The following is a 15153-nucleotide window of genomic DNA, read 5'->3' as shown; positions in this document are numbered from 1 at the left end:
AGGAGGTTTAAACTGCTGGCAAAGTGAGCTCCAATTACTCACAGGATTTTGAGATTAGAATTTAAGCGACCAAGTTCAACAATTGATGAAAGACAGGAGGAAATGACAGAGTTCCAGTGGCCACTACAATTTGACACTCATGTTTTGGCATTTTCCAGCAAAGAAAACATTCAGGAACAAAGACTTACAGTGGCTTTGCCTTTGTGTGTGTGTGAGTGTGAGTGTGTGTGTGTGTGAGTGTGTGTGTGTGTGTGTGTGTGTGTGTGTGTGTGTGTGTGTGTGTGTGTGTGTGTGTGTGTGTGTGTGTGTGTGTGTGTGTGTGTGTGTGTGTGTGTGTGTGTGTGTGTGTGTGTGTGTGTGTGTGTGTGTGGGTGTGTGTGTGTGGGTGTGAGTGTGTGTGTGTGTGTGAGTGGGTGTGTGTGTGTGTGTGTGTGTGTGTGTGTGAGTGGGTGTGGGGGGTGTGTGTGTGTGTGTGTGTGTGTGTGTGTGTGTGTGTGTGTGTGTGTGTGTGTGTGTGTGTGTGTGTGTGTGTGTGTGTGTGTGTGTGTGTGTGTGTGTGTGTGTGTGTGTGTGTGTGTGTGTGTGTGAGTGTGAGTGTGTGTGTGTGTGTGTGTGTGTGTGTGTGTGTGTGTGTGTGTGTGTGAGTGTGGTGAGTGTGTGTGTGTGTGTGAGTGTGTGTGTGTGTGTGTGTGTGTGTGTGTGTGTGTGTGTGTGTGTGTGTGTGTGTGTGGGTGTGTGTGTGTGTGTGTGAGAGTGAGAGAGTGTGTGGGTGTATGTGTGTGTGGGTGTGTGTGTGTGTGTGTGTCTGTGTATGCGTGTGAGTGTGCGTGTGTGTGTGTGTGTGTGTGTGTGAGTGTATGTGTGTGTGTGGGTGAGTGAGTATGTGTGTGTGTGTGTGTGTGTGTGTGTGTGTGTGTGGGTGTGTGTGTGTGTGTGTGTGTGTGTGTGTGTGTGAGTGGGTGTGTGTGTGTGTGTGTGTGTGTGTGTGTGTGTGTGTGGGGGGGTGTGTGTGTGTGTGTGTGTGTGTGTGGGTGTGTGTGTGTGTGTGTGTGTGTGTGTGTGTGTGAGGTGTGTGTGTGTGTGTGTGTGTGTGTGTGTGTGTGTGTGTGTGTGTGTGTGTGTGTGTGTGTGTGTGTGTGTGTGTGTGTGTGTGTGTGTGTGTGTGTGTGTGGGTGTGTGTGTGTGTGTGTGTGTGTGTGTGTGTGTGTGTGTGGGGGGTGTGTGTGTGTGTGTGTGTGATTGTGTGTGTGTGTGTGTGTGTGTATGTGTGTGGTGTGTGTGTGTGTGTGTGTGTGTGCGTGTGTGTGTGTGTGTGTGTGTGTGTGTGTGTGTGTGTGTGTGTGTGTGTGTGTGTGTGTGTGGGGGTGTGTGTGTGTGTGTGGTGGGTGTGGTGGTGTGTGTGTGTATGAGAGAGTGAGAGAGCCTGTGTATGTGTGCCTCTGTGTATGTGTGTGAGTCCATGTGTGTGTTTCTATGTGTGTGTATATGTCACTGAGTGTGTGTGGGTGAGTGAGTGTGCGTGTGAGTGGGTGTGTGTGTGAGTGCATGTGGGTGTGGGTGTGTGTGTGCATGTGTTTGTGTGTGTGTGCGAGTGTGTGTGTGTGTGTGTGTGTGTGTGTGTGTGTGTGTGTGTGTGTGTGTGAGTGGGTGTGTGTGTGTGTGTGTGTGTGTGTGTGTGTGTGTGTGTGTGTGTGTGTGTGTGTGTGTGTGTGTGGGTGTGTGTGTGTGTGTGTGTGTGTGTGCGAGTGTGTGTGGGTGTGTGTGTGATTGAATTCCTCCAGTGCTTCAGGCATTAGGCCGGCACAGTGGTGCAGCGGTAGAATTGCGGCCTTACAATGCCAAATACTCGGGTTGATCCTGACCAAAGATCCTATAGCGAGCAAGATAGTCCACTCGACAAAAAAGACGTAGTACGGTCATGGGCAGATTCATGGGTAATTTAAAGCCAAATTTCCGTAACCGGCTTCCGTCTCCACATCGAAGATCCCATAGGATACTAGTGCGGAGACGGAAGCCGGTTACGGAAACATCCTCGTAAAAATAAAAGTTATTTGATAAAAATCTTCTCCTCATTTTCAGAATTTTAATTTATTAACACAGACTGTTCTCCCGCAACATTGATTACACTGCGAGTCGGGTCGAGTCGTTGCATTTCGTTGTCTCTGTACTGTACACTGACAATGACAATTAAAATTGAATCTGAATCTGAGTCGGGTGATGGAAATGGATGAAAAAAAGGCCCACGTTCCGTTCCGTTGTGCTACACGTCAGCCCATTGCATTTAGCAGGAGTGGACTATCTTGCACCGCTATAGGATCTTTGAAGGGACACAAAATTGCTGGAGAAACTCAGCGGGTGCAGCAGCATCTATGGAGCGAAGGAAATAGGTGACGTTTCGGGCCGAAACCCTTCTTCAGACTGATGGAGGGTGGGGGGGGAGAAGGAAGGAAAAGGGGAGGAGGAGGAGCCCGAGGGCGGGCAGATAGCTAGAGGGTTAAGGAAGGGGAGGAGACAGCAAGGGCTAGCAAAATTGGGAGAATTCAATGTTAATGCCATCCGGACGCAAGGTCCCCAGGCGGAATATGAGGTGCTGTTCCTCCAATTTCCGCTGTTGCTCACTCTGGCAATGGAGGAGACCCAGGACAGAGAGGTCAGATTGGGAATGGGAGGGGGAGTTGAAGTGCTGAGCCACCGGGAGGTCAGGTTGGTTATTGCGGACTGAGCGGAGGTGTTCGGCGAAACGATCGCCCAACCTACGCTTAGTCTCCTCGATGTAAATCAGCTGACACCTAGAGCAGAGGATGCAGTAGATGAGGTTGGAGGAGATGCAGGCGAACCTTTGTCGCACCTGGAACGATTGCTTGGGACCTTGAATGGAGTCGAGGGGGGAGGTGAAGGGACAGGTGTTGCATTTCTTGCGGTTGCAACGGAAAGTACCCGGGGAGGGGGTGGTACGGGAGGGAAGGGAAGAATTGACAAGGGATAGGATCTTTGACCTGACCACGTGTGATGTCTGGAGAGTTTGTACATTCTCCCTGTGACAGGGTGGGTGGGTTTTCTCTGGATGCTCCAATTTCCTCCTCCATGCCAAAGATGTTCAGGTTTGTAGGTTAATTGCCTTGTGTAAATTGTCCCTAGTGAGTGGGACAGTGCTAGCTTACGGGGTGATCGCTGGGCGGCGTGAATTTGGTGGGCCTATTTCCCGCTGTATCTCTAAACTAATCAAGATTCCAGCATCTACAGTTCCTTGTGTCTGCATTAACTGTGTGATTTCTGTAAATCTTAAACCACCACATATGGAAAATACAAAGAGTTGCTGAGCATTTCAATATAAATGAATTGTCTAGGCTTTAAGGTTTTATTCGAATTATCAGTTTAGGTTAAAATAGCCATGTTTATGCAATGTACAGAAACCTCCCTCTCTGATGCTGATGAATCTTCTGTAGGTTCCTGCCTTGTTAGATTTACATTGCTGGTGCAATTATACAGCATGCACAGGCTGTATTTAATGGGATTACCATCAAACCGGATATGAAAATAGCTTCTGCAAGGTTCGTTAAACCCTTCCTGACAGAAGCACTTAGCAGCTGCTCAATTGAATTCACAACCCAATTCACAATGCACGGCTCCTCCTCCGACTGTTGCCGTAGCAACAGCCGAACATCCAGAATGCAACCTCATCTAATCCACAATCAGGTCATCAGTCAGTAAACAGCACCTCACAACAGCACAAATAGATTGCAAGAGAAATACACAGAGAAAATAAATGCGACTTACATCAGCGAGCCAAGTGTCCTCTGAGTCTTTAATGAAAAGTCAAAGACTTTTAAGAGTTACTATTAAAAGGAAAACTACCCTTAACAGCAATACTCCTCCAACAATGAACACAAATGAACAATGGGGTGATGGAGTGTGAGGTACAAAACAAGCGTCTTTTTAATGGAAATTGCAGAGTTTTTGCCAAAGAGGAAAAAAGAAAACTCGAGCTATTGAATGTCGGTAGAAATGGCCAACAAGTTCAAAAGGAAACATAGCACAACGTTTAACAACGTCAGCAGGAGTAATGAAACAAAAATTACATAAGAAAAGGCACCTTGGGCTGGAATAACTCAGCGGGTCTGGGAGCATCTCTGGAGAACATGGATATGTGATGTTTCTGGTGGATCGTTCTTTAGTTTAGTTTTGTTCATTATCACGAGTCAGCGGAAAGACTATACACGATGACAATCGAGCCGTACACAGAGTACAGATACATGATAAAAGGAAGATTTAAGATTCAAGATTCAAGAGAGTTTATAGTCATGTGTCCCTGATAGGACAATGAAATTCTTGCTTTGCTTTCAGCACAACAGAATGATATTTATTCAAGATAAAGTCCAGTAAAGTCCGATTAAAGATAGTCCAAGGATCTCCAATGAGGGACATGGTAGCTCAGAACCACTCTCTAGTTGTTGATAGGGTGGTTCAGTTGCCTGATTACAGCTGGGAAGAAACTGTGTGTGCTTTCACACTTCTGTACCTCTTGCCCGATGGGAGAGGGGAGAAGTGAGAGTGAGAGTGAGAGTGAGAGTGGCCTTGCCGAGGCTGCGTGAAGTGCAAATGGAGTCAATGGAAGGGAAGTTGGTTTGTGTGATGGTCTGGGCTGTATCTACAATTCTCTGCAATTTCTTGCGGTCTTGGATGGAGCTGTTCCCAAACCATGAAGTGATGCATCCTGATAAACTGCTTTCTATGGTGCATCTGTAGAAGTTGATGGGGGTTGTTGGTGACATACCAAACTTCCTAAGCCTTCTAAGGAGCATTGGTGTGCTTTCTTAGCCATTGCTTGGATATGGGTGGTCCAGGCCAAGTTGTTGGTGAATTTTACTCCAAGAAACTTCTTCAGAGATGTTGCCTGATCTGCTACAGCACTTTGTGTAATTTATTTTAGTAAACCAGTATCTGCAGCTCCTTGTTTACAGTGAAACCATTAAATGGTTTCACTGCAGACAGTTCTACACACAATAACACAATAACTGTCCAAACAGGAAATGTGAAAATGTCAAATCAAAACATCTCATGAGTAAAAAGTATGCAGAATGGGACACAAGGAACTGCAGATGTTGGAATCTTGAGCAAAACACAAAGTGCTGGAGGAACATAGCGGGTCAGGCAGCATACGTGGAGGGAATGGACAGATGATGTTTTGGGTTGTCACTCTTCCCGCTGACTCAAAGATTTAAGGTGAAAGTGAAAGGGAAAAGATTTAATAGGAATCTGAGGGGTAACTTTTTCACATAAAGGGTGGTGGATGCATGGAACAAGCTGCCAGAGGAGGTAGTTGAGGCAGGGACTATCCCAATGTTTAAGAAATTGTTAGACAGGTACATGGATAGGATAGGTTTGGAGGGATATGGTCCAAGTGGGTCTAGTGTACCTGGGACATGTTGGCCGGTTTTGGAAAGGGCCTGTTTCCACACTGTATCACCCTATGACCCTGTAAACATTGATGCCTTCCACAGATGTCTGTAAATACTGATGCTCTCCTCTAGAGCCGCTGTATGCAGAAGGACAGACCTAGCCCAGAGGGTGGACATATACAACCCAGTCTGCAGCAGTGGGAAAGGAAACAGGGTCCTTAAAATGTTTCAGGTCCCAGACCAGGAGTAGACCTGATAGGCCGCATAGCCTAATTCTGCTCCAAGAACCTACGAACATGAACATGAACTTATGCTGCCTGACCCTCTGAGTTACCCCAACACTATACGCGTGTATTTTTTTCTAAACCAACATCTGCAATTCTTGAATCAATGTATTAAACAAGGCTGTGTCCTAAGCCCCCTGCTGTTTAGTCTGCTTACACACGACTGTACTGCTAGACTCAACAACAACTTCATCAACAAGTTCGCTGATGACACAACAGTGGTGGTTCTCATCAGTGACAATGATGAGTCAGCGTACAGGATGGAGGTGGAGCTGCTCACAGGATGGTGCAAATCCCACAACCTCATTCTCAACGTGGGAAAAACTAAGGAGATGGTGGTTGACATCAGGAGGGCGGGAAAACAACACCATACACCTCTGCACATCGATGGAGCTGATGTGGAAAGGGTCAGCAGCGTGAAGTTCCTAGGACTCCACCTGTCAGATGACCTGACGTCCACGACCAACACCACAGCACTGGTCAAGAGAGCCCAGCAGCGACTACACCCTCTCCGAAGACTACGGAAAGCAGGTCTCCCCACTACACACCTACGAATTTTTTATAGGGGGACAATCGAGAGCACATTAACCTACGGCATCACTTCCTGGTTCGGGAGCTGCAAGGCGTACGAACGGCACCAACTAGACAGGATTGTGAAGACCGCCAGCAGGATTATTGGTGCTCCACTCCCTTTCCTGCTGGACATATACAGGAAGAGATGTATCAACAGAGCCATCTCCATCATCAAAGACCCCTACCACCCATCGCATCACATATTCTCCATCCTCCCATCTGGGAAGAGGTACAGGAGCATTAGCTGCAAAACCAGCAGGATGCTCCTCAGCTTCTTCCCGCAGGCTATAAGACTGCTAAACGGACTTTGCCCCCTGCCAAAGTATCGCGCACCAACCACCAACCTGGACGCACTGCAGCAGAGCCACTGTCGTGCCACTGCCGATCGGAACGCCTGTTGATGTTTAGTAGAGAGTAGAGTGTTTAATTTGTTCATGATACATGTATTTTTATTTCTATTTATTTTTTACTGCACACTGAATGGACACTGGTTGAGCAACGTTTTTTTGTTTCCTCTGGGTATGTGAAGACTCAGGAAAATGATAATAAAGATATACTTGATACTTGATACTAAATGATGATGGACCTGGAAAAAAAGGCTCACTGCAAATGACTGTTTTTTCTATCCTGGGCCTCTTCCACTGTCAGAGTGAGGCCAAATGCGGATTGGAGGAACAACAGCACCTCATATTACACACACACACATCTCATATGAGCAGCTCACAACCCCAGCAGTATCAATATTGATTTCTCTAACTTCAAGTTACCCATGCATCCCCTCTCTCTCTGCTCCTGCCCACCCTATTCGTCGTACTAGTTTCAAAGTCATCCTGTTGAATTTCACTGTTTGTATTACTCATTATCACCTTTCCCACAACCCACAATGGACCATTGTGGGCTCCACATTTCCTTAACAATCATTGCTGGCTTTGATCTGTTTTCTTGTATATTTTTCATTAATTTGTTCCATGTACCTTTTCATATCTCTCGGTTCCCACTCGCCTGACTCTGAAGTCTGAAGAAGGGTCTCGACCCGAAACGTCACCTATTTCTTTTCTCCAGAGATGCTGCCCGACCCACTGTTACTCCAGCTTTTTGTGTCCATCGTTACTATGTTGCCTAAGGTAGACACAAAAAGCTGGAGTAACTCAGCGGGGACAGGCAGCATTTCTGGAGAGAAGGAAATGGTGATGTTTCGGGTCGAGCCCCATCTTCAGACTGTTTAAGAAGGAACTGCAGGTGCTTAAGAAGGAAAATCGAAGGTACACAAAAATGCTGGAGATACTCAGCGGGGCAAGCAGCATCTCTGGAGAGTAGGAAATGGTGATGTTTCGGGTCAAGCCCCTTCTTCAGACTAAGAAAAGAACTGCAGATGCTGGAAAATCGAAGGAACACAAAAATGCTGGAGAAACTCAGCGGGTGCAGCAGCATCTATGGAGCGAAGGAGATAGGCAACGTTTTGGCCCGAAACCCTTTCGGGTTTCGGCCCGAAACGTTGCCTATCTCCTTCGCTCCATAGATGCTGCTGCACCCTTCTTCAGACTGTTGTCTGTCAGAGTCAGTGGAGGAGAACGAGGAGTACAGGGGAGAGATAAGACTTTGCCTTCCATCACAGTGAGGATGAGATTCACTGTGATGGATGTCCATGTAAATTGTGTTGTGTCTTGGTTCTTCTTCTTGTTTGTATGACTGCAGAAACCAAATTTCGTTTGAACCTCTGGGTTCAAATGACAACAAATAAATTGTATTGTATTGTATTGTATAGAATGTGGATACACAAAAAAGCTGGAGAAACTCAGCGGGTGCAGCAGCATCTATGGAGCGAAGGAAATAGGCAAGGTTTCGGGCCGAAACCCTTCTTCAGACTGACAGTGTGGTTGACAGTTCGCCTTTCCGAGCAGTTGCCATGTCCACCCCGGTCCACCCAGACACACTGGGCCAGACACACAGGAGCGAAGGAGAGGCGCCCGAAACCCACACACTGATTTGGGTACTGGGTTACTGGGGGGTGGGAGTTACAGCATGTATTCAGGGGAGGAGACAGCTGAATGGGAGAATAGCAGATAGAATATGAGGTAGTTTCTTTGAACATCGAATTCTCCCAATTTTGTTAGTCCTTGCTGTCTCCTCCCCTTCATTGTAACACCCCCCATGGACTCCTCCTTTGTCCTCACAACGAAATTTACAACGAAGAAGGGATTCACCCCGAAATGTTGCCTATTTCCTTCGCTCCATAGATGCTGCTGCACCCGCTGAGTTTCTCCAGCTTGTTTGTGTACCTTCGATTTTCCAGCATCTGCAGTTCCTTCTTAAACATAGAATGAGGATAAACGTGGACTACATTTCCCAGAGGGCACCTCTTCCAAAGGGAGCGCCCTGGTGCTGGGCGCGTGACGTCACCAGTCACCGCCCGGTGACGGCGGGCGGCGGACGTGACGTCAGCCGGCCGCCTCAGTAGAGTAATGGCGGAGTAGAGCTCGGGAGGGGAGAAGGAGGCAGCGACCAGAATCGGACTCCATCCTGCGCGTAGCGGGGCAGAATGACAATAAAACTCGGCGGAGCATAATCCGCAGTGTCCCGCTCGTCGCTCGGTACCGATATTGCCCGGGTGTGTTTGACAAGGAGCGAGGAAAGTGAGAGTGAAAATCGTTGCCCGAGATAGATCGGGGAACAGAGGGAGAGGTGCCCTCAATCAGCGGGCTCCATCTCACTGGGCGACAGCAAGCAAGGCCGGCCATGGAGCTGAGAGTGGGCAACAGGTACCGGCTCGGCAGGAAGATCGGCAGCGGCTCTTTCGGAGACATTTACCTGGGTAAGAGCTGAGTGGAGACGGGAAGGAGGAGGGAGGGAGAGGACAGTGTTCATGGTAACCCAGTAAAAACAGTGTGTGTGTCTGGCGTCTCCTCCTGTGTGTCTGGCCCAGACCGGGGTGGACATGGCAACTGCTCGGAAAGGCGAACTGTCAACCACACTGTCAGTCTCCACCTCTTGTCAGTCAGCCGCTGAAGAGGCTGAATCCTGGGACTCACACAGCTGACAGGCACCACTGCCTTGCTGCAATAAGCCACAGGAGAGAAGATCACACCCTCCTTGGAGCAACTTCACTTTAACAAACCCAGCTGCTATCCTTAAAACAAACCTCAGCTGATCTAACACTCCTGGGGCCTGGAACCTGTGCCCATTTGAAGTGGTCTTTCACATGTACTACTAAAGTTGCAATTGTCGCAAGTCTAGGTCCAGGCTTCCTGTTTTCTAAAGGAGTGTTTCAAAGTAATTGTTTGTGTAGAAGTAATGGATTATGGGAGCTTAGTGAATAATCAAATTTGTTTCCTGGTGGAAACACAAACTGCTACTTTGTTATCGATTGATTTTTACATCATTGCAGTTCGGATCAGGTGAAAGTCTTAATGGTCAATCGTTTAAATATTGAGCTCGTGGTAGGTTATCTGGGTATAAGTTAGGAAACGTAGCGGATGGTTTGATGCTGGGGTCTCCAGCACGCTACTGCCAGTGTTGTCGATAGTTTGTGTTTATAGAATCTCACCTTTACAAAGCACTACAAAAGATAAGGCATCAGGTCTTTGCTGGGAATTCTTACTCGAGTATTAAACAAGTACATAAAAATGCTGTTGCAAAAAGGAAGGGCTTATACTTGCTTAGATCTGGCAGACCTTTGTCTGGGTGTGCATGCTGTGTTGTGCACCAGAATAAACCACAGAGAAAGTTGAAGGGAAGGGCAAGAGAAATGAAATACCATAATGGTTTATGGTATTTTTATATTGTTTAAAATAGTAAGCTGACACAATAGGAAAGACCATGTTCAGTAGTGTTGATCTAATCAGCTGTGTCTGTCCGACACTTACAGATATCCAGCTGGCCTTCAGCTGTAACTGAAACATTTGCTCAATGGATGTCAGTTCTCGAGCATCAGAACTTTTGCACACTTTAAAATTGGCAGATATGATATGAAACATTGTGTGGGGAGGGGAATCTAATTAATAACCTAGAATAAATTGAACTTTTTGATAAAAATCACCTCCCACTGAATGCCATTCCCAATGGCAATCTGGACTTTAGCTGTAATGATGTAGTGTGAACATATTCAACGGATTGTTTCCTGATGTGTCAAGAGCATCCACGAGTGTAATAGCTTTCCAAAACACTCTAGACAGCCATGCTGTAACCGTATGCTTGGTTTCTCTTCCTGAGGTTTCTGAATAATGTCCAATTTGTCTATTGCAGTCTTCTGAAATTTCCATTGTGATTCAGAAGGGGCGAGTTGGAATTGGGTATCGCAAAACACCAGATTTATTACAGTGTTTGACATTTTATTTTGCTGAATGTCACTCCTAGAATTCCCATTGGAAGCTTCTGAATTTTGGCAGGTTGTTTCTGAACAATGAGAAATGTTGAAGTTTACATTGTTTCAGGAAGTAAATGCCTCAGGTCAAAGTGTGTTCAGTGGACAGGCTAGATAATACTATAGAAGCCATTTAATCTTTATTAATGTAAAGTTCAGCAATATAGATTTGATTACAGTTGTGTATGGGGATATTTGGTATACCATAGACTAAAATTTTAAAGATTGGTTCTGGTTTTTGTTTAGTCAAATGGGGGTCAAATTGTGACTTTGAGTTTTACCATTTGTCTATTATTTCTCTAAAGCTAACCTTGGAAAGTTTTCCTCTATTTCTATGCGGGGGGAGGGGAGAGGAGAGAGTCTGCAATTTTAGTCTTGCTATAGAAAATTTTGATCCCGCCTCTTCAACTGGCAGAACAAGATAATTCCCAATATCGTAAGTCAATTTAAAATTATTTGATGAGATCATAACCATCGCACAATTTGAACAGTATAGTTTTAGTTATCATTTTGATTTTGTTAGGCTGGGTTCCTTTTTTTTTTATTGTGATTTGTGCTTTTCTTGCCACTTCCCCTCCCCCTCAAGGCCCTGATTCCTTTGTTTCTTTGTCCTGGAGCTATATTGTGTCATTTGTTTTATACAACACTTAAAGACGGCTTTAGATGATGCACACGAATATAGCAGTGTTTGTACAGAAATTCCTTTTTAAAACGTAGTTCCCCCATGCTTTGATTAGTAACTGAGAGCTCAATTCCCATTGTAATTTATTATATTTTATTTTCAATTTACTTCATTGTTTTGAAGAAGAAGAAAAAATATTGCAATTGGTAAATTGACCTCAAAAGCAGAAATATGCAGAAAGTTTCATTGAAATTTTGAACTCGGATCAGCTGATGAGACGGTCCGTTCTAATACCATCTGAACATGGTTGACAGTTTCCACCAGCTGGACATGAATGGATTTTATTCCCATTTTTTACAAAGATCATGCGTTCCTCAGATTAAATGTTTCTTTTATGTGCAATTTTAGAAAAGGAATAGGCAGCCAAAGCACAAAAGAATGAAAGTGGAGCTTGGGCTTGCGAGCTTTCATCGTTTTTGGTCGTGGCATCTCATGTAATGGAGGTTAGTGAACATCTGCAGGGTTCAGCCTGGGCAGGAAAGGGGCCACCTTGATGATTAAGAGCTGTCTTGTCTGATTTTTAAGTAAAATTGATTTTGCCAAGTATGGATGTGAAGATGCTTTGGTGCACCTGTCCATTTCTGTTTAGTAGTATTAATAGAATTGTGCTGTGTGATTTTGCTGAGTTTAGTCTTGGTTTCTAAGGTGTTAGGAGATTTCCTGAGGCATATGGTTTTGGTTGGAAATAAGGGACTAAATCTGAGTCTTGCTTCCTCTTTTGGAAAGGTTTGCTTTCTCGTAATTATTCCTGATCTTGAACTTGTTCAAGAAAAGTGTCAAGAGTGCTTAATTGTCAATTTACCGCAAACAGAACAATGAAATTCTTACTTGCTGCAGCTTAACAGCTCCGTGAACAGAGTACCCTTAGGTAACAAACTAAAGAACGTTTTCTAAATTAAAAAAAATACTGCAAAATAAAAGCCCAAAGTCCCTAGTGCAACCTAGACAGTTCTTAGTGTTTAAGAAGGAACTGCAAATGCAGGAAAATCGAAGGTACACAAAAATGCTAGAGAAACTCGAGCCGAAACGTTGTCTATTTCCTTCGCTCCATAGATGCTGCTGCACCCGCTGAGTTTCTCCAGCATTTTTGTGTACCCTAGACAGTTCTTAGTTTACTTAGTGTTTATAGGGTTCAAGAGTCTGATGATTGTGGGAAGAAACCTGCAGTTACTTAGTTTATTGTAGCTCTTTGCTGCCACACCAAGAGGGGATCGTTTCCCTTTGTTGTGAATTAATATTCCCAATTTTGACTTTTTACTTTGCAGTTACTATTCTGAGGTTATTGGATTTCTGTCCATTAGCATCCAGAATTTAAATGCATGCCACCATCTTTAAACCATTTATTATCCTGCCGTTTATCATATATAGACGCCTATATTTCTCCACGCCTTTGAAGACTGGCTTTTTTATAGGGGAGGGGTGGGGAATCAAATGAGAAAATTGCAGTTTCAGTTTGTGCATGAATTGGAACACAATGATCAGAAATACATTCTGGGCAACTCGAGTAAACGATTCTTATCTGTGGGAGTAAAGGTTAGTGTATTGTGTTTTCAGTTAGTTAGATTGTTTGTCCTGCGATGGTGAAATGTTTACATTGGTTTATTTTAAGCAGACGCAGTTGTTCTCAGATGAGATGTTTTGATTTGACACATTCAGATTTCCTGTTTGGATAGTTATTGTGTGTGGGACTGTCTGCATTTAAGCCATTTAATGTAGACACGAGGAACTGCAGATGCTGGTTTACTAAAAAAAACACAAAGGGCTGGAGTTGCTTGCCAGACAGCCTCTGGAGGACAGGGATGGGCGGCGGGTTGTGACCCTCTTCAGACTGAAGATGGGTCCTGACCTGAAACGTCATTTATCCATGTCCTCCAGAGATGCTGCCTTACCTATTGAGTTACCCCAACATTTCATGGTCTTTTTCTTTCTGAAGCCATGTAGGATTCAATGTTAGGAAAACAATTCTGTGATTCAATGTCCTTCTGGAGGCAAGTAAAAAAATAAATGCCATTAGAACAAGTTCAAATAAAAGCTGTACCATAATTAGGAATTAATAGGATGGTGTAATTGTCATTGTTTCAACTACCAATTATTTGGGGAAAAGACTATTTCTTATTAGAGTTTTCTCATTAAGCCAACTGCTTCAAATATTTGAGAATCTCACATCTGTTCAAGGAGCAGCTAAATTGCTCCCCAGAAATAAATTATGAACTCATAGAGAATTTAATGCTGCAAAGAGATCAGAATTACTAGTTAATGCAACTTAATGCTTGTGTAATTGGACATCTGAACAAGGGAACTAGGACCACGACAGATTCTGGCTTCTGAATTTTCTATATAATTTTCCTAATTTATTGCTCGTCTAGAATCAACGTGTAAAATAATCAAAAATAAAATGTGGTAGATAAAGAAACGGAAGTTTGTGCTAATATTCAGGTCGGGTGGAGCCTGTACAAAATGTTAACACATTTTTCAAAAACTACACGATGTGCTGGAGTAACTCATTGGGTCAGGTAGCATCTCTGGAGAACATGGATAGGTTTGGATCGGGACACCCCTTCCCCATTCTGACAGATGTCTTCCCCGCGACAGATGTCAGTCTTCAACAGAAGCTGTACCTTTGTATGGTTATACATGTAAAAAAATGTCCAAAGTAGCAACCTGATCTTGTGTAGGACTAGCATTTTGTGATTTTTATAAAATGTAAAATCATGCTTTAAGCGGCAATAGATCCAAATAGTGCATTTCCTTTTGAACTATTGTTTATTGACTATGAAGATAGACACAAAATGCTGGAGTAACTCAGCAGAACAGGCAGCATCTCTGGAGAGAAGGAATGGGTAACGTTTCCGGTTGAGACGCACCTTCAGACGTTTAATACTTTTCTCCGTATGGTGTTTTAATTGGTTGCTTTAAGAATGTGATAGGAAATTGTCAGCTGCCTCAGATATTTTTTTCTGATAGTACATATATGGTAGAGCTTAGTTTCAAATTTGTAAATATGTGTTTTTATTTTGCGGAGGAAATTATGGTGAGAATATTTTTCACGCTTATGTTCTTGCTGAACACACTTTGCTCAATAAATTATCATGGAACAGGAAATGAGACATGTTATATGCTCTTTGTTGATGATGAACTTTAAATTGCTGCTTTGGGTTCCACTGAGGAAGAATGATGTGAAATGTGTTTGTATTTAATTATATTTCAATAAGTAGGTTGAGTGGACTCACCCAAGTACATTAACTCCCAGTAAGCTTTGGAAACAATTGAGATGTACAAAATTCTGAAGAAGGGTCTTGACCCGAAACGCCACCCATTCCTTCTCTCCAGAGATGCTGCCTGTTCCGCTGAGTTACTTCAGCATTTTGTGTCTATCTTCAGTTTAAACCAGCATCTGCAGTTCCTTCCTGCACAAATTTTAGATTGGTTTTAAGCTCACTGTTGATAGAACTTATTAGAAACATCGAAAAGGTGCAGGAGCTGGCCATTCGGCCCTTTGAGCCATCACCGCCATTCAATATGATCATGACTGATCATCCTGTTCCTGCTTTTTCCCCCATACCCTTTGATTCATACCTCGTTCCTGCTTTTTCCCCATATTCCTTGATTCCTTCTAACTCTCTTGAAAATATCCAGTAAATTGGCCTCCACTGCCTTGCGGCACCCCACTAGTCACTGTCTGCCATTCTGAAAAGGACCTGTTAATTCCTACTCTTTGCTTCCTGTCAGATTCAGATTCACATTTATTGTCACATGTACCAATTAAGGTGCACTTCCGGCTACTCCTCCTTTTCCCTTTCTTGTCCCCACCCACCCCCACCCCTGATCAGTCTGAAGAAGGGTTTCGGCCCGAAA

General features: G+C 44.3%; 1 protein-coding gene across 2 annotated transcripts in view; it reads left to right on the top strand.

Annotated features, from left to right (window-relative positions):
* The first annotated feature begins 8685 nt into the window (after positions 1 to 8685).
* The window catches only part of LOC129708433 (casein kinase I), a 47693-nt gene continuing 41225 nt past the window's right edge, over positions 8686 to 15153 (top strand). Inside the window, exon 1 of one of the 2 annotated variants that reach the window (XM_055654186.1) lies at positions 8686 to 9068. In XM_055654186.1, coding sequence (XP_055510161.1) covers positions 8993 to 9068 — 76 coding nt within the window. In that variant the 5' untranslated portion in view covers positions 8686 to 8992. The remainder of the gene's footprint in view (positions 9069 to 15153) is intronic. The other variant, XM_055654185.1, reaches the window with a different exon arrangement.

This window comes from Leucoraja erinacea, chromosome 23, assembly GCF_028641065.1.
Source record: "Leucoraja erinacea ecotype New England chromosome 23, Leri_hhj_1, whole genome shotgun sequence".
Classification (NCBI taxonomy): domain Eukaryota; kingdom Metazoa; phylum Chordata; class Chondrichthyes; order Rajiformes; family Rajidae; genus Leucoraja; species Leucoraja erinaceus.
This window is presented reverse-complemented; position numbering and strand designations above follow the sequence as displayed.